Source organism: Scophthalmus maximus, chromosome 15, assembly GCF_022379125.1.
Source record: "Scophthalmus maximus strain ysfricsl-2021 chromosome 15, ASM2237912v1, whole genome shotgun sequence".
NCBI classification, from domain to species: Eukaryota; Metazoa; Chordata; class Actinopteri; order Pleuronectiformes; family Scophthalmidae; genus Scophthalmus; species Scophthalmus maximus.
This window is the reverse complement of record NC_061529.1, coordinates 13,588,527-13,615,107: the sequence shown is the minus strand read 5'-3', so window position 1 is coordinate 13,615,107 and position 26,581 is coordinate 13,588,527. Positions and strand designations below refer to the sequence as shown.

The following is a 26,581-nucleotide window of genomic DNA, read 5'->3' as shown; positions in this document are numbered from 1 at the left end:
CGGTGGTGGTGGACGACGACGACGACGACAATGAATGAGCTGCTCCCTCGTTGAGCTCCCACTTGTTGTCATTCAGCGTCCGGGGCCGCAAAGTTCAAAAAACAACAACTACTTTCTCGCACAGACGAGGCGTTTTGAAGCAGCAGGAGAGCACGTCGACCGGGCCGGAGGGCTTCCAGCTCAAGAGCGTCCACCGTCAACAAGAGACAAGAATGAATGGTTTCACGTGTACAGAAGAGACGCGCTGTTGTTTGTGGAGGAGACATTAGAAACGACAACAACAACAACAACAACAACAGCGGCGGCGGCGGCGGCAGCGCGACAAGGACGCTAGTAAAGCCAGTGGCCCTCGAGGCAGAAGACGAACAGAAAACCCCCCGAAATAACTTAAACTACGGCGGCGTGAGAGGGAAGGAGCGGCGGCTCGGCTCGCCTCGGCTCGGCTCGGCTCGGCTCGGCTTCGCGTTTCAGCGACGGGGAGGATGTGGGGCCTAGCGGGGCAGCTCGGGTGAGGAGAACCGCATCCCACGTTCAGCACAATGGGGACCTACCCCGTCTGGCTGCCGACCTCTCGTGAGTGAACCGCGCGAGAAAAAGCAAACGCGGACATCTTTCCCTTTGTTGTGTTTGTTTTACCTGGGCAGGAATTCAACAGTGTGTCCGTCGCATTGTAGGGCGCAGTGTTTTTTCGGCGGGATATTGAGCTGGTAGGCTCCTTCGACAATGTGGACAGAGAAGCGCCTCTCATTTACTCCGTTTCTCTTTCGCCTTTTCTTCCACTACACCTCCCCGACGCGCAGTCTGCAATGCCTCTGTGGCGGCCCCGGCTCCTCCCGGGTCCTAGCGCCGACCCCGTTGACGGAGTCACAGTCTCTGGGAGAGGAGTGTAGCCAGGCCCCCTCTCTCTCTCTCGGGCGTCCCATTGGAAAATACAATAAAATAAATCTGTGCAGTGTTTCTATAGGCGCCCATTCCGCATGGCCCTGTTTAATCTGGAGCCATAATGGCGTCCGAGGAGCCACAGAAGGCCTCCTGCGAGGTTTCCAGGGGATCCTCAGCAGGTATCACTGCTTTTTTTTCTCGCTTCCTTAAACCATCACATGAGGTCATGTACATGATTGACTTTTTTTGGGGGGGGGGGGGGGGGGGGGGGGTGGTTTGCTACTTGCTAGTTAGTGTTTTGGTACTTTTCCACTGTGAGTTGAACTAGGCCTGCAAATTAATGATTGTTTAATTTGCAGATTATCTTTCCAAATTATTTTGCCCCTTGTTCGATCAATAAAATGTCAGAAAGTATGGGAGGGGCGTTGGTGAACGGCCAGGAACTGCCATTTTTTTTGCTTGTTTTGTGTGACCAACTGTCCAAAACTCAAAAATATTCAGTTTACTATCAGAGAAAACAATTATACACTTTTATCATCAAAATTTACTTTCTATAAATCAACTGATCAATTATGTGACAATTGATACCCCTCAAAATCAGCAAAATTACATTCAAAGGTAATTAAATAATGTGTGTGTGTGTGTGTGTGTGGTGGCTACAGCTCGGTGAATGTGCAATGTGCAGCTCAGTGCAAACTGTGTAACATTATTTGTGTTCTCAACCTTTACAGCTTTGTAGTGTGAACAGTTATAAGTGTTCGCTTTTCGCGTTTTATATAAAAGGAAAAAAATCCATGAAGGAGACATTATTGAAAAAAAACCCTACCATTACAAACCTTCCAGACAAGCGTAAGGCTAAACCATGAGCCCTGAACTCAGATTTCACGGCTGTTGAGCTGACAAGGAGCAAAGGTTTTTGTCTTGCACTTTGAATACTCTGACACTGATGTCCCCACAGGATCTGGCTCTGGTGCATAAAACGTTCCAGCTTACAGTCGTCAAGTCTGCTGATGCTAAAAAAAGACTCTCCCAAATGTAACCTTTAGATCTGTGACTTTGTGGCCAAAGGTAAATCTTTCTAAATATACTTTCACAACTTTTTGGGCACTTCAGCACATCGGTCGAGCACACACCACACTGTCTTCATCAGCAGATGGACTGAAATCAAACCACTGTCAACAGCCACATCCACCTCTGTAAAAAGGCAAAAAGAAAAAATCTAAAGAAGCTGGTAAGTGGACGTTCTGTGGTGGACAAGTATTATTTCCAGTGTTAAGAATGAACTCTCCTGCTCACTTTTAAATGGTTCCACTCAGTCAACTCAACAAGAAACGCAGCAACACAAAGTTCAATAATAGCAGGACAGATGTGGAAAAAAAAACCTGGCATGGGTCCTTAATAAACTATAAAGTGAAATGTAAAAGCATTAAGATTAATGTCAGGTTATATCACATCATTCCCCTGCCCTATACCAGTTTATTTTTAGATAAACAGTCATATAGCCGCAAAGACTCCCTGCCAGAGCGGCAGGAGTTAAACCAGTTTAGGACGGGTACAGACAGGCCAGCTCAGTCAGACTTACAAGCAGATCCTCTGTATCAAATGAAGCCCTCAGATCATTTGGTCAATGTGTAAAAAAAATGTATCTAACTGGGAGGTCCTTCATATAACAGGTTCTGGAAACCCCATATATTTCCATAATATTGCTATCAACCACCTAAATATAAATCAAATCTCCTAATAAAATGTCATCTGAGAGCACAAGATAGTCCAGATAGAACAACGTATATACCGTGTGCGTGGAACCAAAATGCGAGACAGTGATTGTGAAAAGTTGCACAGCAACTGATGAATAATGTTACAAGCACAGGAAAGCGTGGACAGCTGCCAGCGTTCTCTCCGCGATGAAAAACTTATTGGCCCCTGCCCTCTGTCTCTCAGCCTCCCCTGTTGTCGTTTCCCCTCTTTGTCACTCACACTGTAATGTGTTCCTCAATGCTACTATGTGTCAGCCTTGCCAAGCTGTTCCTGTCATACGAAACAGGGCTGACCGAGGGTATCCCTCCTCCTCCCCCTCCTCCTCCTCTTCCTCGGCTGTCTCTGGTCTGGTGATGGGAATGCCTACCCCTGTTGTTTGTCAGGTTCAAAGCAAGACGAGCAAGATCAAAGAGTCAAAGTGAGTGGATAACGTCTTTCCTGTCACAGGGTCATCTGATCTCTTTCCTTGTCTACTTGCAGCGTTTGTCCAGAATGAAACAAGCACAACAGAGCAGAGCCGTCGAAAGGAGAACAGATAACATGCAGTAACAACAATTAGACACAGAAGGGCCGGGGGGCCGTAACGGGGAGGAGGTGACCAGTGCCACATCTCCCGGCAACTGCACTGCAATGTTGCTCATATACAGTCACATTATTCTCCGAGATTTATTATCCGAGTTTAATGCAGCAATACGGCGCCACAGATTCAAGAGATGCCCGGTATCTTTGAGATTATTTATGACTGTCACATGTAGAAAACAATGTAGCCAGAGTTGGCAACTTGTCATCAAGTTTTACAATCCGCACAAAATTCAGCATCCTCTAGGAAAAGCTGGAAAACCCTAAATGAATAGTCAGACATTTTTATGGAACACACGCATGCACGTGTTCGTACGTAGAATAACTAGATGGAATCAGCTGCCAGTTAGCTTAGTTTTGCATTCAAGTCTGTCCACGAGCACATATAAAGGTTATTAATAATCATGTTATTTCTTGTATAAAGTGTAAAAAATTACAAGTTGTGGTTTTATGTGGGGATCCAGAGGATTTCTTGTCCATGAGCAGCGAGGCCTCCAGGAAATCCTCCCTCCCAACAGAGAAATAATCCTGCACATAACCCTGCATACAATGGAAAATGTACATTTTACACTTAAGTATTTGAATGGGTTAAATAAATGAGCTTCTGCTAGGAGGATTTTCTTACCTTCAAACAAAACCTTGTAAGTTATTTTACCCCATTTCCAGCTTTAGTGCTAAGCTAATTAGCTCCCGGGTCCATCTACATATTCTCCGTTCAGATGTGACAGTGCCATAGATCTCCTCATCTTACTCTAGGCAAGTAGACAGATGAGAATATTTCCCCAAATGCTGAACGTTATAGTTCCATGTGCAAAAGTCAAGTGTATTGTGCAAAATCAGTTAAGGGATGTGACAGTTATATAAAATACAACACAACAATGTACCTTTAGATCGTGTAAAAGACAAAAAATTAAACAGTATCCAATGAAAAAAACACAGGGATGCTTATTTTGTTCATCGGTACATCTGTTAAGATGATTTCTTAATGCATGAGGATGCAGTGAAGTGTCTTTTCGACAAATGTGCACAGCGCAGCCCAAGCCCATCCCCGTGATGAGACATTGGTCCAGCTGGGGAGAGCGATGTGGTTCGACTGTGGTTGGATGGCTGGCCGGTTGGCTGGTCAGGCTCCACTGGAATGCGGGGTCCTTTGTTTGCCTGCGAGAGGAGTGGGTCAGGGGGAGAATGCCATTGATGATTGCAGAGAGGAAGAATGAACCTCCAGGAAGTGTTCTCTCTCTCTCCCCGCTCCCCCACTCTCCCACTCTCATTCTCTCTCCGTCTCTCCCTCTGTCCCTCTTTTTCTCTATCTTTTTCTGCGTGTGAGAACCTTCACCGTGCCGAGCCTCTCGCTCTGGGGCCACGGTCCCCAGGCACAACCACTGCTTTGTCTTGCCCCTGTGAACACACACCCCTCCTCTACATGGGCGCCTACGTTTGCCAGGGCCAGTGAAACACGGGGCCACTGCTCCTATTCTTATCCACATCGCTGCCCCTGCATGGATAGTGCGTCAGTGCTGAATGGTAATTTGTGTTTTCTGTGACACACACATCAGGCGCTTCAGTATAAGCGTTTAAATGCTCATTTGATTCTACTGTTGTTGTGTCAGGAGTAAGAAGTCACGTATTATCTCCCTGCATCCAATTAAGCTTTTTGACCAAATAAAGAGTTTTTTTTATTTAGAGAGCATGACACTGTGTCTTGGTCGTGATCATCTGGACATGACCGGAGTGCAGATAGCCGCCCCCTGTTGGAGTAGCAGCCGGACTAAAAATGGAATAAAGCAGTAAGTGGATAAGAATCTAGCCAGTGGCCCCTTCTGACCAGTGGCTGCCGCCTCCCGTCACATTGCTCATTCCCCTCTGTGTCAGGAGGCTGTGAGGAGCTGCAAATGGCCCTTTCAAAACACACGACAGCTGGAACACAGGGCAAAGGTGACCCAGGCAGTTGGGGGAGCACAGGGAGGGACAGGGGGAGGGGAGGGGAATGGAGTGTGTGTGTGGGGGGGGGGGGGGGGCGCGAGATGAGCAGCTGCAGCCCCAAGCCCCTGTTTCTCCACCAGTGCCACCATCCCCGGCTTTAACAATTACAGAACAGATTCGGAGGACTGTGTTGTTTTCTTTTAAATAAAGTCTCAAAACCCCCTTTTTTTTCTTCTTCTTCCTGTTCTCAGAAATCACCCTGTCTGACAACAAAAGGAAGAGAAAAAAAACACGAAATAAAACAAAGGCGCTGGGTGATTTGGTGCCAGGGAATTCCACAACCCAAAGCAGGATTAGAGAGAACAGCCCTTAAAAGTTACCAAAGACCCCTCTAATTTCTAAAGCATGATTTATGATTTTTACTTTTATTTTTTTTGGGGGGGGGGGGGGAATCATCTGGGATGTTTCTCTCATCCACATCAGGTGGTAAAACCACAGGCAACACTTTTGAGAGGATTTTCAAATTTGACATCTGGATTTGGACTTTATAAATCCAATTATCTCCAAACGGAGCTCGCTGCTTCCGAGGAAAGGGACGCGGCCAGCCCGAGTTTCCTCAATCAAAAGACACTCTCAAACTCTCATTTTTAGGGATTATCTTGCAAAAAACAATAAATCGTTTGTGGTCTAAAACTTTGTCGCAGTCTTGTACCGCGGCTTTACGCGCCCGCGTCCTTTACGCCGCCACACTTGTGGGTTTGTCCACACTGCTCCCTGCCCCCTCCCTCCTCCCTCCTCCCTGTTCGAGGGACAGGTGTTTCACCGAGAGCCAATTGATGTGTCGTGTCCCCCCCCCCAGCGATCTGCAGCTCGCCGCTGTGCGTGAATCCACCGGAGTCGACGCCGAACTTATTGTGGCGGCGCGATATCGCGAGACTTGTGCCATTATCAACCTGCCCGACACACAGCGGCGCCGAGTGCAGCCTGCCTCGCCAGGGTCGGACCGGAGCTCGAGGAACGACGAGGACAAGCGAACATCTGGACACATCATGACCGGACACCGGGGCTCTTAGACGGCGTGGGGGGGCGGCGGCGTGGGAGGGGGGGAGGAAGACGACGACGACGACGAATCGGGCAGGAAATAAATGTGAGTACGGCGTGTGTTTGTGTTCTGCGACGAGGGAAGGAAGCGAAAGTTGAGCGTGTAGCCGCTCGGCGCTGTCGGCCGTCGCCGTGAGTTCCTCCGCTGTTTCAGAAGGATCCCGTGCAGCGCGCTCCCCCGACGCGGACACGGAGCTCGGTTTGCTGCGCCCCCCTCGGAACCTCCCGTCTCCTCACTCGCAACTTTTCCCCCTTTTCTCTCTCTCTCTCTCTCTCTCCCTCTCTCCCCCAATTCTAAATAATCCAACTTCTGCGCGCAAAAAAATTGCCAGACGCGCGCGCGCACGGTGCTCTCGCGCTGGCATCAAACTTTAGTGTGAATTTCACTTGATGGTGGTTTTTTGTTTCTCCCCCTCGTACCATCTCGCCTCCTCTGTTGTGAGTGAGCCCCTTTAGAGGAACAAGCCCGCAGCTGTGTGCGGGTCCGACGGGCGCGTAAAGGCTCCCCGAATGTTTGATTTCTCACCCGCGACCATCGAGTGCAACTTTCTTTGGTGATTAAAAAAAACCAAAAACCCGATTTCGGGGAAGGGAGGGAGGGAGGGGGGGCACAAAGTTATAAATGTGGCGTGGACGTGTGTCACTTTCCAGATCCTCTCAGTTTTGGGTTGGTGAGTTGGGGTTGTCTTTTTTTGGACCGTGCAGCCCCGGCGTTAACATATGGCGCAAAGGCGAGCACAGCTGGAGGTAGCGTTTCCACTGCGGTGATGTCAGAGCAGCTGACTCCACAGCTTGCAGTGTAATTAGCAAACAGAGCAGCAGTTCACTCACTCCGCGCTGCTGGTCTGCTTACTTCTTCTTCTTCTTCTTCTTCTTCCTTGTCACGCCGGGGCCTCCCTCTCCCCCGATGGACGCGTCGCATCGTCTCCCAGTCCCGCCGCCTGCTTGTCCTGTCAACACCGCTGTTTTGTGTGCGCTCGGAGACGCACCGGTGCGTCACTTTACTCGCTAAATAAATATATTTATACATCATTTTTTTTTCCCGGAGGCGCAAGAAGTGGACCGACTGTGGGCTGCTCCAGACCGGGACACTGTGGATCAGCCGCGACCCTCGGGTGGGTTGAGCGCGCGTCCCGCATCACCGCGGAGACTGCGGAGTTGGATAAAGTTCCAATTCTTTTTTTTTTTCAAATGTGGATTGATTTCCTAAAGTTGTATTTAAAAAAAACAACAACAACCCATGTCTGGTGTTGTGTGTTTGCTGGCACTTTAAGTATTATTTCAGTTATTTCTCACATTTCTGTCTCTGAGTGTGTGTGCGCGCGCGCGTGCGTGTTAACTATGGTGTGTGTGGTGACTTTTCGTGTCCGCCGTGCGTCGGCAGCCGGCTCCGTTTCGCTCATCCAGTATCCTGTTTTTCCTGTTTTTCATCAGGTTATGAGGGAAGAATGGAGTTCCCAGACCATAGCCGCCAGTTGCTGCAGTGTCTGAGTCAGCAGCGTCACCAAGGTTTCCTCTGTGACTGCACTGTTCTCGTCGGGGAGGCTCGATTCAAAGCGCACAGAGCCGTGCTGGCCTCCTGCAGCATGTACTTCCACCTCTTCTACAGGGACCAGCTGGACAAAAGGGACGTTGTGCATCTCAACAGTGACATTGTGACAGCCCCTGCTTTCAGTCTGCTCCTCGAATTTATGTACGAGGGGAAGCTGGAATTCGGCACGCTGCCGGTGGAGGATGTCCTGGCCGCGGCCAGTTACCTCCACATGTACGATATAGTGAAAGTGTGCAAAGGCAAGCTCAAGGATAAGGAACTATTGTGCCTGGATGAAAAGATGGGCGAGGGCTTGGGACTCGGCTGCCTGGACGGGGAGAACTCCTCAGATGGCGAGCTGCACAGTAAGCATCTCATCCGGCGACAGCCCCGGCCACAGTCTCAGGGGCTTCGCAGGGCCCCCCCTGCGGACGAGTTTGACATGGACAACAGCGAAGTCGGGCTGGTTGTCACCGATTGTGATAGGTCTACACGGAGCAGGCAGAAGGCAAACGGTCACTCTGGCAGGTCCCCGGACCTTGTAAGTGTCAATTATGTGTCAGCAGAGGCCGAGCCCTGTGTCCAAACAGCTGGAAAAACAAAAGCTGATGTCAGTAGTTCCACCGTATCGCTGTCCCTGAGGCCCCGGGCTTCAGATGACATGGACTGTGCACTGGATTTGTCTTTCAAGCCTCTGTCTAGCAGAGATCCCTTACACCCCTCCTATGTCTCGGGACAGCTGGCCCTCGACAGCCAGCAGCAGGGCATTGAGCCACTTGTTAAAGACGAACACGACTTGCTGTCAGAGCAGGAGGACAGTGAGCCGACGAGCCCCGAGAGCCAGCGCTTTGGGAATAGTGCCAGGAGCTCAGTGGTGACAGGGTTCGCTGCCCTCTTCCCAGGCAACAACGGCTCCACCGCCGCCCTGCTCTCCCAGGAGGAGGACCTGATGGACGAGGAGGGGGAGGCCTGCCGCGGGAGGGAGGGCGCTCCGGGCAGGGAGTTGGAGGAGAGGAGGGGCCGGCTGCTGGGGGACAGCGAGGAGGAGGAGGAGGACGACCTGGCCTCCTCAGACATCTCCACCTCCAGCGGGGTGCTCCTGCCCCCGGGGCAACAGGTGTGTGTGTGCCCCCTCTGCAGCAAAGTCTTCCCCAGCCCCCACGTGCTGCAGCTGCACCTCAGCTCACACTTCCGCGAGAAGGAAGGCGCTCGCTCCAAGTTGTCCCCCGATGGCTCGGTCCCCACATGCATGCAGTGCAACAAGACCTTCTCCTGCATGTACACCCTTAAGCGCCACGAGCGCACACACTCTGGCGAGAAGCCATACACCTGCGGCCAGTGTGGCAAGAGCTTCCAGTACTCCCATAACTTGAGTCGGCACGCTGTAGTTCACACGCGTGAGAAGCCTCACGCGTGTAAGTGGTGTGAACGCCGCTTCACCCAGTCTGGGGACCTCTACCGCCACATCAGGAAGTTTCACTGTGGCCTTGTCAAGACGCTCGCCATTGGATAAACCCCCCCCCCCCCCCCCCCCCCCCCCCCCCCACTCATCCAGCGCCATGGCGTGCGACGGAAATGTCTTCTCATACACTGAATACTATCACTGAACAAATTCTCCCGTTAGAACACACATGTCGGCAGTCTGTCGGAAGACGTATCTTTTGGATTCTACCCCATGTGGCATTTCTCAAGTTAAAGACGTAGCAGCCTTTAAGACTGGAGCCGCGTCCTGTGCTGAAGGCGCGCGGGCCGTTTCAGATTAACACGGGTGCTGTGAAATTCAAAGCTGGAGCTGTGTGAGCGAAGGTGAACAAATCCGACGATGCACTTGCTTCTTTCTTTCCTGTCTGTGTCAGTCTGTCGAGTTTATTAATTGAGGCGTATACTTGCCGAAAGAAAACCCCTGTGCTCGCACCCTCTGGGTGAACGGGCGATGGCTAATGCTAACATATGTTAATACAATCGTTAGAGTAGGTGAGACTTGTGCACGTGGGAGATCAGAACCGTCCGTGAGTAGCAATATATGATTATTTTTTTTTTTTTAAACTCCTATGTTATTATTATTATTTATTATTTGGGATTTGTTTAGTCCTTAACAAGTAAACTATCCTAAGGCAGCAAAACTAATGAAGTCTGACTACTGGAAGTATGATTATCTTTTTCACTGAAGTAGAATTTTTGTTTGTTTGATTGAAATGAAATTGATTACAGTTCTATGTTGTTTAAAGCAAGAGGCAAGCAGACCATTATATCATCATATCTCTTCTTTTTTTGTTGCCTGGGGGAGATTTGCCAGCTCTTTAGTTGCTCATGTGACATGTGAGCACATATCGATGAAACGGCCTTGTAATTGTTTCTTTAAAAAAAAAGAAGAAAAAAGTTGCATAAGCAGCGGTGGGATGGAAAACGAGTTAAAAGCTGATGCCTGTAACACTGGTGCCTACTGAGGTCCTCAACGCTTCACATAGTGTACTTACTGAAACCAGTAACCAGTAAGAACGAGATCTCTTGTCGTTGCCTTCTTCTCAAATTCAGTGACTTCTCTGGCCCTCTCAAAAAATTTACAAATCTGGATTACACTGCGCATACCAGGTCATAACAAAGGTAATTGTCTGCTCTGGAATGCCAAACCGATCCACGAGTGTCCTTAACTAAATAATTCTCAAGAATGTAATAAAAGTATGTAAATCACGCTCTTGTCGGTTAATGTGTACGTTGGCGCGTGCGGGTTCGGAGCGCACGGTTGCCAGTTAAGTCACCTTGTTGTTTCCTGGTATGGCAGAAAGGGCACGCTGACATGGTGTTTGAGGCAAACCCTCGGCAGCCAGGCGGAGGGGGAAAGAGGGGGGGGGGGGGGGACGACAGGTTGATTGTCAGCGCTTTGTCGGTGACTCCGCCGTTCTGTTGGTCAAAAGCCGAATCTACTGACTTTTCTTCCTTTGACTTAACCTTCTCACATTTATTTTGTCTTCTTACTGTACGCGTGTAAGTTACTACTGATGAAGTTGGAGCCGTAAGTGGCGCTCGCCTTCGAAGGAATCTTTGGGCAGAAACCCCAGAGTCTGTTCACTCTCTTAGTCGGAGGCGCGGCACTGAAAGTTCCTGATATGTGTCTAATCTGTCCTGAGAAGACTTGATCAGAATTTTATTTATTAGTTTGACTTTGGTTCAGGGTTTACTGTAGGCGCAGTTCTTATTTCTATGAGCTCGAAAGGCGTCACGTCTTTTGCCTAGCGAGCTTGGTACTCATTATAACTGGTGTTTGGGGCTGTCTGTTCATTTTTCTCTGTGCAAATCACGTTACTGTAATTGTACTTTAATATGCTGTGTAGAAACATCTGTGGAGTACTTCAAGAGTCGTCACATGGAACATAGAGAAGCACTTGTTTTTAGCATGCATATAGTTTCAACACTATTTGTCTAGGCTGCTATTTCTTACTATTTGTATATTTAATGTAAATATATATTCTATTTATCAGACTGTTTGATTTTTTTTTCTTTTACGTGTTGCATCCCACGTGAGGTCAGGTGTCTTATTGAGGCTGCAGTCTCTTAAAGTGTCACGTCTTCCCAAGGGGGGTTTGGTTCCATTTTTTTCTTTCTTTTCCTCTCCCATTTTCAAGGCCTGATCGGACTCCGCCACGCAACAAATCAGAGCAGTTAATAAGCGCCCCGACTGCTGTTCTGTCAAACAGTGGTTCACAAGCACAGCCACAGTGATACGGCTTTGGCTACCTATAGAAACGAGACAATACGGGCATTGTCTCCCCCCCCCCCCCCACCACCACCAAGTCCCAGGTAGTTCTCAGGGGATCATTGTGTATCTCTCTCCAGGCTGTGGGGAGAAAAGCCGGCGCGAGTCTCTCTTTGCACTTTTCTGTATTGAATGGAGCCCTTGGAATGTGAGAAATGTATTAAGCAAAGGGAGACGGAGGAGACTGTAAACAGGTGTATTGTTTGGAGGCGTCAAAGAGCAGCCCCCCCCCCCCCCCCCCCCCCATCCCCATCCCAACATGCAGTAGATAAACGTTTCATTGTTCCCCTACATGGAGAAGCACCAAGGTGATTTGATTGCAAGTCCAAGAGAATATCTGCTAAGAGTATTGTTGTCAAAGTGCCACATTTAGAAAAGTTGTCGTCGGAACATCCGACGACTGTGGCGACAAGAGGTCAGACGAATAGGTGCCGATGCCGGTGTGTTGTTTTTTGGGGTTTTTTTGTTCCATCACCAAGACTTCTGTCAGTAAACAAAAGTACATTCTTCTTATGTGACCTTTTGCAATGGTTTGTCAGCATTTTAAGTGGAGGAGCCCACGCCGAGAAGGAATCAAACCATTTCACCTTGGAATTGCACGGTGAAAATCTGCTTCCACTCCTTGACCCCGCAGTCGGCGTCGGAGCTTAAATGAACGGGACTTGCTTGTGTAACTTCTCGAGAAATGCCATCCGGCTCCCCGTTTGCTCGCACAAACACTCATGACTGACGACGACTAACCAGACCTGATCACTTGGGTCAGTCATTAGAGCAACAGACACACTTCAGTCAGTAGATTTCACATCGAGCTAATAATGTACATTTCAATCCGATCACGCAGGAATGTAGATTTTGTCCATTTCAGTGTTGTTGTGTTTTTTTTAAAGGAACATTTCCTATGATGTGCAAGTTAAAGTCACTTGATTCTCTAACGTACATGTGTACCGAGGTAGACAAACTAATGATACGTAAAGTCATTTTTTTTCTCCCCCCTTTTATCCTCTAGTCTTTATTTATACCTCCAGGATGATCGCCGAATGTGCCTTGTAGACACACGGAGAGGTGTTGCATCTGGAGAAGGCCTTTTTCTATATTGTACATTTGTGCCCTTGACCGTGGTGATAAAGTTCACATCGCAGCGCACGGTGGCCCGCCCACTGACGTGAAACCACCCACATCTGTTGCTCCCGTTTTTCCTATCACTTCGACATGTTAATCCAGACAAACAGAAAGTTTGAAGTCCATCTGTTTTTTGCTGCTCTGCAAGAGATTACATTTTGGCGTTTTGAGATTTATTTGACCATATTTGTCTGTGACTAAATCATTTTAGTGTTTATTTTTGGGTATTTTGTTAAACTGAAGACAAGCATTTGTGTTTTTGGCTTTTTAGTAGCCAGTGCTACTGGGAACTAAACAGTATGTTCCTCAGTTCATGTCACTGTTGAATGTGAAACACTGAGATTTTGATTGTTGACTTCTATGGAAACCGTGCCGCTCTCGACTGGGGGGGGGGCATGTTTTCCAAATTCATGCTGTATAATCTTCTCAAGTCTAACAATGACTTTACCGATACTGGAATTTTGTCCTCTGCAGGATACAAAACTGTGAAATTGTGTATAATCATGAAAAATATTTATTATTGCATTTGCTTCTTGTGCAACATTTGACTGTCTCCTTTTTAATTTGGTTTAAAAAAAAAAAAAGCTTCTAAATGTCAAACAGAAAAAATCTTTTTAATAGAATTTGTAGAAGTGCCATTAGATTTTAATATAATTTTTTAATAAGAAAGGTATATTTTATAGTAATCAATTGCTTCAGTGTTAGTGGTGTAGAGATTAGAGGACAATCTTTATGCAGAATTGACATTGCTTAGATATTGAGGCAATTTACTTTGATCTATAACTGTATGTGCATTTTTCTTTGTTTGCGCTTTTGGAGTGTGTGTGTGTGCTGTGGAAATGTGACAATCTTGATTTAGGTCTTTATTAAGATTATGCATAGAATTAAATGGAACAACTTTCTTTCTTTGTGTGGACTCCACTTATTTACCCCCCCCCCCCCCCCCTTCATTCTATACTGTCATACCAGCTTCACACCAATTGTATCAAGACACAATCATCAGTATAAGAGAAGCAGATGCTTTTAACTACTTAAGAGGAAGAAGAGCCCCTGACTGACACACAACAGCAACAATCAGGCAGACGGTGTGTATGTGTGGGCACCGCTGCAGTGTGTACAGACAACAGAATGTGATAATACTGCTGGTGTTGCAGAACCCGTCCCTCTGAAACCATAAACTGAGTTCAAGGACGGAGCAATTTCAAGATGGGCTCCCATTGTTCCTGACCTGATGCCAATAGTCTCCGAAAGGAGATAAACCTGGGACAACCAAGCCAGCCGACTTTGTAATGTAATTATCGCTCAAACTCAACTTATATCATCTTCAAGCGAAGCAAACTGCACGTGAGTTGTACTATTTGTAAGTAAAGACATATCACAAGTGTGAGTCTAATTGAGGAACATTTATGTCAATCCACTGGACATTTTCAATGGGGAGAACTTTTAATTATGTCCCCGCTGCGACATGAAAGAAATCCAGCTGCTCTTCGACGTGATCCCAATGGGGATGTGGTCGGGTTCCCACCACCCTCCCCCCAATCCCAGCTCACCCACTCTGGGAAACGCCATATAGACATGGGCCGCATCCAACCGCCCCTGCCCCCATCCATCCTAGGTCCACCCCCCACAGGCCCCAAAACCATGGCCCCAAACCTCGGCCTCATCCCACCACTCTATTGTGTGCGTGGGTAGTAGTTCAGCCAGCCTATTGTCTGGCCCAGCTCCCCAGCACGTACTTTATGCACAAACAGACGACACAGCGGCGCTAGCCAGGCAGCGCCAACATAAAGAAAACAATGTCCTCCCAAGATCATTCATAAACACCCTGAACAGCCCCAGTTACAGCGCACTCACGGCAGACAAGGGCCCTCGGCAACGCTGTGGTCACCTCACAGTCTACACACCCACAGCAACATCTCACATCTGCCTAACAGGACCTAGGGGCTGTGGCTGTGTGTGTCTGTGTGTGTGTGTGTGTGTGTGTGTGTGTGTGTGTGTGTGTGTGTGTGTGTGTGTGTGCGCGTGCGTGCGTGCGTGCGTGCGTGCGTGCGTGCGTGCGTGCGTGCGTGCGTGCGTGCGTGCTAACTATGGACAAAAACCTTCACATGGAAAGTCGGGGCCATGTGATAGGGCTTAGCTGCAGGGTGACGAGCTGGGATATGTGCAGTGCAACTCGATGGTGTAATAAAGCATTCCTCCTCGAGGCTCAGAGCCCGGCTCATTTGGCTTTGTGTGTGATTTTGTGTGTGTGTGTGTTTAGAGGTACTTGAAAGAAGTTGAGAGGAAAGTTGTAAGTGTCCACCACCTCAACAGGGCCAGCGGTGGGAGCCCTTGACCTCTGAAGGGACGGACTGCCAGGGACAGCTGGTGTGGCCTGTGTTTATTTATTTATTTCTTAACAAAAGACAGGTGGTCACACTTGAAAAGGGCACACAAACACAGTCACACACACACACGCACACGCCTGTGTACAGAGGATGCACACGCACGCACGCACACACGTGTAGTTTTCTTTTTCTTTCACCCTATTAACACATGCATACGTTATCATCCACTTAATTGTGGAGGAGCCATTCTTTTGACTTTCAGAAAATCACAGTGCTTCCCAGAATAAACAACAATAATTGAATTCTCAATGAATAACCTAATAGTCTGGAGTGAAAAAAATAATAAATCTCAGCATGTGTCCATTATTGCCTGTTTGTATAAACCGATAATTCGAAGCTGCAACTCACGCTCTTAATCACAACCTGCAGCCCCAAATCCGAAAATGTGCGGGCCACGTATGAGTCTCCACAAGTGCATAAATACATAATCAACTGGTGCTCTCGCACACTGCGTTTGCCTTTTTTGGAGTGGCTCGCCCTGACCGTGCCAAGACGGTGTGTCCTTGGTCCACTGTACAGCTGTCACTTACTCACACTCGTTGACGCATATTTATAGCAGCAGCATCACTGGGCCTGACGCTCGCCACACTCAGACCACAGCTGGTCCCCCCAAAGAATGGGTGAAAGACAAAGCCACGTGCTCCCGCTGGCCGACCGCAGTCGGCCCTGTCTGGAGCGCCGTGGGTGATTATGCGGCCCCTTCTCCTCGCAGACACCCTGCCATACATGCACTGGGGGAAAAAGATGAGGGGGACCATTCATGGGGTGGGGTGAGAGAAAGCACACCGTGACCTTTTTCCTTTTCTTTTTTCTCCTTTGGGTGTCATGGATGGGGATGTACTTGAAAACCTTGGCAGCTGCAGCTGTCTTGTTTTGAAGGTGCACAAACACATCACATCCTTATTAAGGATGAGCAAAGTGGGAGAAGAGGCTACGCCTCAGCATCCTTCGCTCTACTGAGTCCACAATTAATATAGTGAACATTTTGACATACAGGAACGTCATGCCTAAATCACTCGTGTGACGTCCAGAGCCTTAATTGAAAATGTTTTAATCTTTCAGACTTGGGAGAGGGTCAAGACAGTGGAGACGTGTCACCAATATTAGCTGCTTTACTGACGCAATAGCTTGGGATCGATTGATCAAACTAGAGGGATAATGGATGGATTGCAGTATGATTCATGAGGTTATATTCTTTTCTCCGAATGACATTTCATATTATATTACTCCCCCCCCCGCAAAGAGTAATAAAGTCGAGTCTGATGCAACGATGGGTCACAGGAAACCGGCTGAATTGTTTGATGGTGGGAACCCAGGCCTCAGATATTTGGAGTTCACCGTGACTCATAGTTCCTCACAATCTTATTACATTACTCATCAAACTCATATCCCTGGTCAATAGTACTTGTATAGGATGCTCCAGAATACTAATGACTAGGGTCAAGTCTCTCAAGTTTCTTTCTTTCACATATATGACGTGCAGAACGTTTGACCAACTTACTAGCTTCATATGGCCAAACAAAACATTTACAATGAGTTTTTAAAAAGTGACCTCATATACAAATATGCACATTTTACTTTATTAAATGGTTATTAGGATGCAGGGTTTAGGATTATTACTTAATGGATCACCAGATATGTTAATTAAAGTATTGGTAAAGACTTCGAGGGTCACAGATAGGGAGACAATTTTGTTTGAATCATTTCGTTTTAGGGAACTTTCGTATCTTGTTCGAATAATGGATTATTTCCATTATCTGTTGATCTATTGGCTATCTTTGTTTTCTTTCCAAGATAAATGACCATATCTAAAATTGCAGATACATTTTGTGCCAATCAATCAACTGTTTCACCCTTATTTCATAATTTTTTTAAGCCTTATCAAGAAATGTGCAGACAAGTTGACGCCTCGCTTGCCAGCAGCTGTCTGTTCACTCAGCCAGAAATCAAGTGGTGCCCTCGGACACCAACTGCAGAGCTCCCCAAAGACTAGAGCCACAACTGGCCCGCTGTGCAGGGGGATGTGACTCAACAGCTCACAGGCACACATGCAATAAGCTCCAGGAAGTGCACTCATCCAAGCTAATATCTGTAACACCATGTCTTGAGGCCAATTTCTATGAAGCAGTGCTGAGGACTTCTGCCACCAAGAACAATAATACTCAGTGTACAATACTTGACCCCGAAAACCAGTCGTCATCAGTGACGAAGCGCTGCCAAGAGAAAGTGATGACTACGCCTCAAGGTCGTGTCCAGCAGGGAGATTTGTAGCCAAATCGTCTGCTGCAGAAGCCCTGGTGCTGTTCAACCTCTGGATCATCTTGTTTTAATAAACACGTGAGAGCAGATTCTCAAGGTCAGCGCTGACGGCCTGGATTGGAATTTCATTATCATCGCCAAGCTGAGACAAAACTTTCATACTTCTACTAAATGGTTGACAAAAAATACTTCCTGAGCGTAGCAAGATAAAGCATGCAGGGTTTGTGCATCACCCCGAATGTGGTGATCAACAAAGTCCTCGAAGTTTGCTGCCATCTGCTGATGATTCCACAACAATTGTAGACGAGTCAGTCAACTTGCAGGGGAATTTGTAGATTCAAATCTCTGTTCTGACATCCTATTTGTAGTTGCGCAGTTAATAATTTCCTTAGTGTTCTCCTTTACTTGTTAGAAAAAAATTGAAGTGCATAAATTAATGACAGATGAACTCAAAAGAAATTACATTCAACTCTGTACAAAATCGTTCAAGTTTATTTCTGTTACTTTTGATAGGCAAAACATATATACAATATAATATTTGGACCATATTTTAAAAAAAGAAAGAAAAGTAAATCACAGGCATAAAATTCAGTTTCAGTAATATGTCATGTGAGGCAACTATGTATACAATGTTCAAGCATAAACTCCTGATCCCTCCTTTGGTCGTCCTTCATGTCGAGCAACCGCAGCAAAGTACTTCATCATATTGCCCGCTGTAACTGTGGGAAAAAAAAAAAAATCTATTATATTAACTTTTTTTACATAATTGTTATTATTTTAAACAGAAAGGGAATTTAACAGTACACATATGAGCCAAAACTTACACACACAAAAATAATTATATAAATTCAAAGAATATATCTTTTAGTATGGTTGGACCATTTTACTGTGCAAAAATGACTTCACACCCACTAAGTTTGGGTTTCAGCTTCCTACGTAAAGGACACGGGTGTAGGATTTAGTGGCATCTAGTGGTGAAGTTGCTTTGTGCAACCAACTGATGACCGCTTCTCACCCCTACCAAATATTAAGTAGAAACTACGGTGGCTTTCAGGTGACCTTAAAATGCTAAATGCCCTCGCAACAGTCGGTGTTTGATTTGTCTGTTCTGTGCTTTTGTAGAAACATGGTGGACGACCTTCTCCGTCGTAGATATAAAGACATCATTCGAAGATGATAAAAACAGCTTGTGCAGTCTAAATGCGTCTTGGCTTTGCCAAAGAAAGTTGTTTTCCAACTGATGCCTAATTAACCTCAGCATGCACAGTCTCAGTTCAAAGGCATCTACTGATACCTTAATGCTGGTACGACCAGCCGAAAAAGAATAACAACACTGCAGCTGGATTTTAACTAAAAGTGCCGTGAATGTTTTTAAGGCAAATTATAATTTTTTTCCCTGCCTGGATTAGACGATACAGACTCTCCTACAAATAAATGGAGAGATCTCCGTCTGCCCTTTGATTCAACCACTAATCCGATTGAATTCAACCATGGTGGGTGTGATTTTGAAAGAACAAAAACACAGAAAGTGAATGTGCAGAAGAGGTAAGCCTTTGCAGACATGCCCAGTTTCTAGGGCTTTCACTTCTCAATTGAAATTTGAACACTTGTGCATTCAAATGATACAGTTTAGAAGCCCTACTCACCGACTAGTTTGCCTAATGATCCAGCAGGGGGTGCTCACTATCAGGTTGACCTAACGCATGCCTCTCTTCACCCAGATGTAAAGTGAGCCAGTGATGTTATCTTGTTGCAGCAAAGCATCTGCTTTTGGTTTGTGGAAGTATTTTGGGTTTGACACTGTAGATGGTTAAGTAACGGACAAAGATGAGGGTGTTTTTGCTTCCTCACCTGTTAGCTTTCCACCCAAGTGCGGCAGCGGAAGAAACACCACAGGCGAGCAGAGCAAATTCAAGTGTTCAGACTTGTCTGACTGCTTTCGAGCAATACAATTGAATTTGTTTTCCAGTTTATTGAGAGCAAAGTACTGGCCCTGGTGACACTTCTGTTTAAAGAAGGAACACTTGATTGCTTCAAGTTATGTCAATAAAACCGGCTTAAGGAAAGAAAAATAGCGAGTGTATTTGGATTAATTTGTGTGAATTGCATGTCATTTCATATTAATTCGAACTTGATTTTTGGAAAAGAGTGTCTAAAAAAAGAAAGAAGCTAATTTGACAGTAATATTGATACTGCTTTTTAAAAAAAATCAAGCAATGTTGGACACTTTAGGAAACGCATTGACCAGGCAATCAAAATGTGACTTACTCTATGATGGTGCAGACAGAGCAGCAGAGGCTGGAGCAGCTTGAGCACTGTCGGGTGCAGGAGGAACAGGCTGGACGGTCACATTGGGAGCAAGGTGTCCTGGACCCCTGGCTCTTCTGACACACACAGCAGCCTGCGGGAGCCACCGGTACACCTGAACACGAGGCACCAAGCAAAGCACCTCCGTTAAAAAAAAAAAAAGGAACCAAAGCCACCACTCCAATCTGTGACAGCCCTGACATCTGCTGGTGAAAAGCAGAAATTAAACCAACCCCTTTTTCTTTTGGCCTTGAAGCACACTGGCTTGTCCTATTTTAAAAAATCACATCTAATTTCAGCAGAGATATTCTCTCTCTTTTGTCTGTTTGGAAAGGAAGACCCCGTGTGTGTTTTGCTGCACTCTGTATCAAATTATACATTTTGTACTAAATATTTCATAAAGTTTTAAGAGATCGGTCACCCAATAAAACACACAAAATGTCACGTATTTCTTTAGGAAGTTATCTCTTCAATGCCCAGTATAGACGGGAGGAACCATTACAGCGACCAATGACGCCGTGTGAGTATTCTATTAATAGACTTGACAAAATGTGAAGCTAACCTTTAATTAATAGTAAAGACATCACATGGACTTCATCAAAGAAAAAGTGTCATTGTTAGCTGCTTGGATGAGTTGTGTAAATCATGGCAACATAAAAATGGCAACGTTTTCCATGAAGGGTTACAGGACAACTTGCAGTCTAATCTCGGGTTTAATGAAACTTTTGATTGTTTCAATTTTTAATTATTGAGGTACTTCCACGAGGTTGTATGTTCACTGTGAACTGCTGAATACACTCCTTTTGATTTTACTGGGGAGTGTCTCTGCTGCTCCAAATGATTGGACGTCACAGGACCTGTCCGCTTGCCCTGCGTCACCCCGATACGATGTTTATTTGGGATGAATCGCCCGGATTCCGAGATCAGTCACTTCACGACTGTGCTTTCACTGTTCACACGTTTGGGTTTAATTGTTTTAGTGTAAAAAGACCACTGAGGCTCATCTCTGTTTCCGCGAACATAGACCATGGGCCAAAGAGTTCTCATGTGCGTGTAGGTTTGTGTGACCAAAGAATGGCATCTATGCTGAAGTTCCTGATGTTCCAGTGTTCCCAGGTGTATCGATGTATTTTGCTCAAACTACATCTGGACCGTAGACTCTCTTTCATGGGCGTCCCGATATTGACAAGTGGTGTATGTCCTGAGACCGACATTTTGGAGAGGGTTGGGATTAGAGGGGGTTTTCCCTCTCCTTCACCTGACTCGGACTCACCTGGAGCATCGCTGGCTCTCGTCAGCCTCCCGTCCTGTCCGATCAGAGTCTGTCCTCTCAGCAGGGTCTGGCTACATGTGGGCGTCTCGGCTTGTCCCGTCGGCTGAGGGTCCGCGCACTTCTCCTCTCCAGTCCAGATTGTGCCCATCACGGCCTTGGCACCGTTAAAGAGCAGGTTCTTCGTCTTTGCTGTGAAGACGAAGAAGAAGAAGAAGAAGAAGAAGAAACGACGACGAAGGAGAAGAAGAAACGACGAAGAAGAAGAAGAAACGACGAAGAAGAAGAAGAAGAAACGACATGTGACTAACTCGGCAGCAGGGAGTGCTGTTGTTGTGCAGAGGCTACTTGTCCGTCAATATCTTGTTCAACAGTCGGTAACAGGTCAAACTAGCGAGATTACACCGATTGTACGCGACGTGTCTTTTTATTTAACATGAACACATTTACCAAAACCGACTACGGCAACCAAATCGAGGACATTTCAGAGGACCAACACGCTTGTGACGCAGCTAAAGAGACACTAGAGCCGCTAGCATGAACTTACCGTAGATTTCCTGTCGGTATTTGTTCCCCAACACGCCAAAGTTATTCAGTTCCTGTTGTCCAATGTGCATTTTGTACTGGGAGGAGAAGGTTTCGGGGAAAGGACAAGCTCGTTTCGGCATTTTAGCAGCTTTTGATAAAAGGAAAGGTCCTGTCGCGAACACAACAGACTTCCTTCCACACACTTGTTTGTTGCGGGAAAATCAGAAGGAAAGCAGTTAGCAGCCAATCAGACACGTCCTTTATTGGCACGTGAAAGCTCAGGGCCAATCCGACGACTGCTCTGCCGTCACGTGGTATTTGGCTCAATATTAAACTACGTCATGCCGCGTTCCCGGGCTGTGGTGAATGTTGTACTTGTATTCCTGTTTTGCATTGTTTCATTTAAGCAACCAGTAGTAGGAGAGTAGTAGAACACACGGAGGAAGCGTGTACAGTCAATCTGTTATGTTTATTTTTTACAAAAGTACTGGATGTCTATGAGATTATTATTATTATTTTTTATTTTATGATTAAAACAGTCCAGATTTAGACAAATCAGTTCATGACACTTGCGTGAAATGATAATGTTTACAAGCTGGGAAATCAAAACACCCTGATGGATGAGCTACAGAGTGCCCACCATGGATCTTTTTCACTTTTATTTGAAGACATTTGTGCTGGTTTGATTCGTGACATGGCTATAGATTGACACATCTACTAATAGTAATAATAAAAGAACAAAACAAAAACAAACATAGCTAACACTGCTCAAAGGCTAAATTGATTATTTTTTATTAGCTAATAAGGACAAGATCATTTGAGGTGATGAAAAGATGCCACTCGTGCCACGTTATCTGTTCTTCCATCAAGGGGAGATAAAGTTTTCCACTTAGAACATCTGGATCATGCACTCCCTGGACTTTCCAACACCGACCCACTTGACTGAAGAGAGAGGAGGGAAAAAACATGGAGAAAGATTTGAAAAGTGGACAGAAATGTGAATGTCATAACTAAGCCTATTTCTGATTTGTGAAACAGTACCACCTAGTGGATATCATGACATTTATGCATTAGTGTTTATTCTAGTTTGGAGACTTTCAATAGTTTTCAGCATTCTTCTCCATACATCAGTGTCTGATGGTTAGTTTGTGAGACACTCACTGGGAACTCCAATGTGGTTCTCGATGAAGCGGATGTAGTTTTGTGCCTTGGCTGGGAGGTCGTTCCATTTCCTGGCTGCAGTCGTGTCTGTCTTCCAACCAGGGAAGGTCTCGTACTCAACCTCCGCTTTGTGCAAAACGTCCATGTTGGCTATCATGAGAAGAAATAATTATTACCAATCTTTTAAATCAGTGCTGGGTCTTGAGAGCCCCCCCTCCCAAATGTGATCACATAAAGCACAGGTTATGTGGTTTCTTTTGTTAAATTACCTGGAAAATGTGGAATTCGTTTCCCATTGAGTTTGTAGGCCACTCCAACTTTAATTTCGTCCAGCACATCCAGAATGTCAAGTTTTGTCAAAGCAATGCTGCAGGGAAAGTAACATGTCATTGATGAACTGTTCAAATGTGAACCTGTCTCGCATTATGTGATGGCAAGGGAATAAAACTATGTTTGAGGTGTAAATGTGCTTCAATATTTAAAAAACAAACAAACAACCACAACAGCTTATGATCTTCTTCAAGTGCTCTAGCCACTCACGCTGTGAAGCCATTAATCATATGAGCGTATCGGACGATGACTAGATCCAACCAGCCGCAACGCCGCTTCCTTCCTGTGGTCACGCCCACCTCATGACCCCTCGTCTGCAGCAGCTCTCCTACTGCCTAAAGTAAACCAGAAGAAACACTGTTACCACTTCACTTTATCATCTTAGGCATTTAATGAATCCAACACGAGTTCTGGTTATTTAAAAAGTGAGAGTACAATAAAACATCACATGGGCCGGGAGATAAAGTTTTAACATCTTGACCTATGTCTGTGACGAGTAACATAACCCCAGCACACAGTAAATATATCTTGAACTTAGACTCTGGCCCTAAATTTATCCCTGTGAACATGTGACCTGCATAAGAGGTAAAGAGTGTTTGAGCCCGTCTCTCACAAAATTTGACAGCTGCACTCGGCCAGCAAACATGAATCCCTCCCCTCCGACAGCCCCGCTGCCTGTGTCAGCCCCATGACCGCACACAGACTGTCGAGCGCACTATCAGCGAGTTACATAACACGTCGTGTGTCTCTCCTTCATACAAGAAGATGGCCAGTTAAGTGCATACGACATGTAATGTGTTGCTTGGATGTCTTAATAATTCCAGTAATTTGCTGAAGTAACGTCAGGCCCTTACATTGAGTTGTTCCGTGGGGAACGCTCCTATTCCCACCCTGGTGGTGTAGGCCTTTGCTACACCAAACACATCACCGATATTCAGAGGCGGAATGCCAAGACCAGTGCATGCCCCGCCCACGGTGCAGTTTGAGGATGTCACAAAAGGATATGTGCCTGAAGATGGGAGAAAAATCTAATCGTTAATATAACACAGAACCTTCCCAAAAAGGCACAATCTAAATAAAACCAAATTTTATCGCCACCGACCCTACCAAAGTCAATGTCGAGCAGAGCGGCATTGGCCCCTTCCACCAGAATTTTTTTTGGAGCACCGTGAAGAGCTTCGTACATATAATAGACCCCGTCTCTCACCATCGGCCGCAATCTTTCAGAATATTCCTGCAGGATACACGAAAAATGTCAAAATGGTTCATGTGCGACGAAGCGCTGCTTCTCATCAGTCTGATCGATGTTCACCTTGAGTTTCTTCAGTTGGTCCTCAACGTCAACTGCCAGGGATGGATACATGGACTGATACTGGTGGACAAGATTCTTGAATCTGGAAGGAAATGAAATCACGGTTCATGTCACAACTGTGCACGACACTCTCTTTGCCTCATTTGCCATTTCCCTGCCGCGTCCATACCTGGTGGAGAAGTCCTTAAAGTCACCCAGGAGGTCACACACGCGCAGGCCAGTGCGAGATGCTTTGCTAGAATATGCAGGTCCAATGCCCTTCTTGGTGGTTCCAATGCTGTGGTTGTAAAAAAAACAAGGGAATAATTGCAGAACTGTAATATTGGTGCATTTCTTAACTTTTGACAAAACTGTGGGCTCACTCTGAACCCTCCCCAACCCTTACTTCTTTCCTTCTTGTGCTTGTCTTTCACTCTCCTGTAAGCCATCGACAACCTGGTGGAAATCAAACACTGCAAAGGGATATACACAGATCAACCAAACGCAGCTTTCACACACATTCAAATAAATAATATACATATTTGATTCATTCTGGCTGAACATATTCTACATAAAGTGAAACTGCACAAACCAAGATGAGCTCTGTCTGAGACGATTAGCCTCTTCTCCCAGCCTTTCAGACCTGGTCGGAGGACAGAAATCACAACCATGTGAGTACACACTCATCTAAATTTACGTCAGTGCATTATGTGTAAGGTGTCATTTTTTTCTCCTTGAAATACCTTTCTTGTCATTTTTATCACCTTCCTCGAACAGGCCAGGTAGATGTATGACGACTCCATTACCTACGAGAACAATGGGAAGAGTTGACTGTGGACTCAGTTAGAGCAAAAATCTGTCTTGATGACGATGAGGATTGAAGCTTTTACCGATGAGTGATGTGCTTTTGGTGTTGATGATTCCACTTGGGAGGAGGTGGAAGTCGTACTCCTTGCCATCCACTACCACCGTGTGTCCTGCATTGTTGCCTCCCTGTGAATCAAATCAGGGTACAAACGTGTCATGACAGTATATGATCATGTACGGCCTGATCCTTCCGACCATTCAGCCACACGCACCATGTCTTGTCTTATTTTTCGCAAGATGGTGCTATGAAGCCACCCTCTTCCCATTTCGCCGAGCTTCTCCAGCACCTATTTTAACAGGGTTGGCCGGTGCCGGTGGGTCCTCCGCTCTGTCTCCCCCCCTGGCTAAGACCATGGCCTTCTCACATATCAAGCCAGCCTGAGAATGTGACCTCGCTCCAGCCCGGTGGGTGGGGCCCTCAAGCCTCCCAGAACACAGGGTACTGGTGCTGTCAGTGGAGTAGGTACAACACAGCAACTGTTGGCAGGGCTCTCGGCGTGTCCCGGTGCCGGAGTGACCTATGATTTCTGACCCGAGTCTTATGTTTCTCAACGCAAGCGGACAGAGCCTGGCCAGTGTGGGGTTGTTTCAATCTCAAATTCAATTTTCCCCTAGAATAATCTATTTCTGATCAGCTTCTGTGATAAGAACTATACACATCAGGTTTAGAGGTGGGTACGAGAATTAAGGAAGGATTCGGGCTTGAATGTTGCACTTGTAGGTGATATAGAGATAAGGACATTTGGCACATAATCCACCATTTAAATCATCGGGTTCATACTCAATGTGGTCTATTGCCATACAGAATCAGAAAGGTAACTCATCTTACACACACGCAATTCTGTGTTAATAAGTTTTCAAGTTTTGTCACTGAGCACCTGTTGCGCTTTGCCGGGCTGCCAAGTCAGTCAGCTGGTTCCATTCAGACGTTATGAATTCATACACACACACACACACACACACACACACAAAATGCATTCAGCAGAACACAAAATGGACAAGCCCCCCCCCCCCGTGCGGACGCCGAAGAGCCCAGCGTTTACCTGACATCTGCAGACAACGTCCGCTTCGGTCGCCAGCAGGTCGACGACCTTCCCTTTGCCCTCGTCTCCCCACTGCGCGCCGAGCACCACCGTCACCTTGTTGCCCACGTCGTTGCGCGACCGCTTCTGCTGCCCGGTGGCGGCGGGCTGGCTGGTGTTCTTGTGGTCCTTCGGCGTCCAGGTGAGCGACATGTCGGTGCCGGCCGCTGACTGTCCCTGCCGAGACTGAGCCGTCTCCAGCAGTGGCATGGCCATATCGGGAGCGGCGCGGTCGATGATGTCAGAGCCGGACGCGCACGAGGGAGGAACTCGTCCGCGAGGCTGCGGCAGCGCCGGGGGAGAGACTGTGGCGCAGCAGCCTCCCAGATGCGCCGTGTGATGGATTCTCTCGAAACACAGGCTGTTGTGATCATATTGTACAGAACCTACAGATTAGAGCTCATGAAAGGGAATGTGCCCCCCCCTTGACGCCATCTATGTGACCGGGTTGA

The 26,581-nt window shown here is 46.6% G+C and overlaps 4 protein-coding genes across 6 annotated transcripts in view; 1 reads left to right on the top strand and 3 right to left on the bottom strand.

Moving 5' to 3' along the window:
- The window catches only part of akt1 (v-akt murine thymoma viral oncogene homolog 1), a 30,508-nt gene extending 29,449 nt beyond the window's left edge, over positions 1–1,059 (bottom strand). The window contains exon 1 of the mRNA XM_035609811.2: positions 637–1,059. The gene's annotated coding sequence lies outside the window, so the exon portion shown is untranslated. The remainder of the gene's footprint in view (positions 1–636) is intronic.
- Positions 40–13,549, top strand: zbtb42 (zinc finger and BTB domain containing 42). 3 transcript variants are annotated; one of them, XM_035609809.2, is made up of 3 exons: positions 6,039–6,289; positions 7,292–7,358; positions 7,678–13,549. In XM_035609809.2, the coding sequence occupies exon 3, from the start codon at positions 7,692–7,694 to the stop codon at positions 9,285–9,287; it is 1,596 nt and encodes a 531-aa protein (XP_035465702.1). In that variant the 5' UTR covers positions 6,039–6,289; positions 7,292–7,358; positions 7,678–7,691; the 3' UTR covers positions 9,288–13,549. The 3 variants fall into 3 exon arrangements, with proteins under 3 accessions (XP_035465700.1, XP_035465702.1, XP_035465701.1); XM_035609807.2 differs by lacking the exons at positions 6,039–6,289; positions 7,292–7,358 and adding an exon at positions 40–573; XM_035609808.2 differs by lacking the exon at positions 7,292–7,358 and having other exon boundaries at positions 6,152–6,289.
- A 4,214-nt stretch (positions 13,550–17,763) lies between these two features.
- Positions 17,764–21,619, bottom strand: siva1 (SIVA1, apoptosis-inducing factor). The gene is made up of 4 exons (XM_035610384.2): positions 21,418–21,619; positions 20,874–21,062; positions 19,562–19,715; positions 17,764–18,012 (listed from the first exon to the last, which is right to left on the bottom strand). Exons 1-4 carry the CDS (start codon positions 21,536–21,538, stop codon positions 17,964–17,966), a joined length of 513 nt encoding a protein of 170 aa, XP_035466277.1. The 5' UTR covers positions 21,539–21,619; the 3' UTR covers positions 17,764–17,963.
- Positions 21,620–22,166: 547 nt separating this feature from the next.
- Positions 22,167–26,374, bottom strand: adss1 (adenylosuccinate synthase 1). Its single transcript, XM_047337640.1, has 13 exons — positions 26,091–26,374; positions 25,071–25,173; positions 24,924–24,986; positions 24,773–24,823; positions 24,587–24,653; positions 24,371–24,478; positions 24,202–24,283; positions 23,997–24,123; positions 23,744–23,898; positions 23,100–23,224; positions 22,829–22,926; positions 22,560–22,709; positions 22,167–22,340 (listed from the first exon to the last, which is right to left on the bottom strand). Exons 1-13 carry the CDS (start codon positions 26,343–26,345, stop codon positions 22,288–22,290), a joined length of 1,437 nt encoding a protein of 478 aa, XP_047193596.1. The 5' UTR covers positions 26,346–26,374; the 3' UTR covers positions 22,167–22,287.
- Between the last annotated feature and the right edge of the window lie 207 nt (positions 26,375–26,581).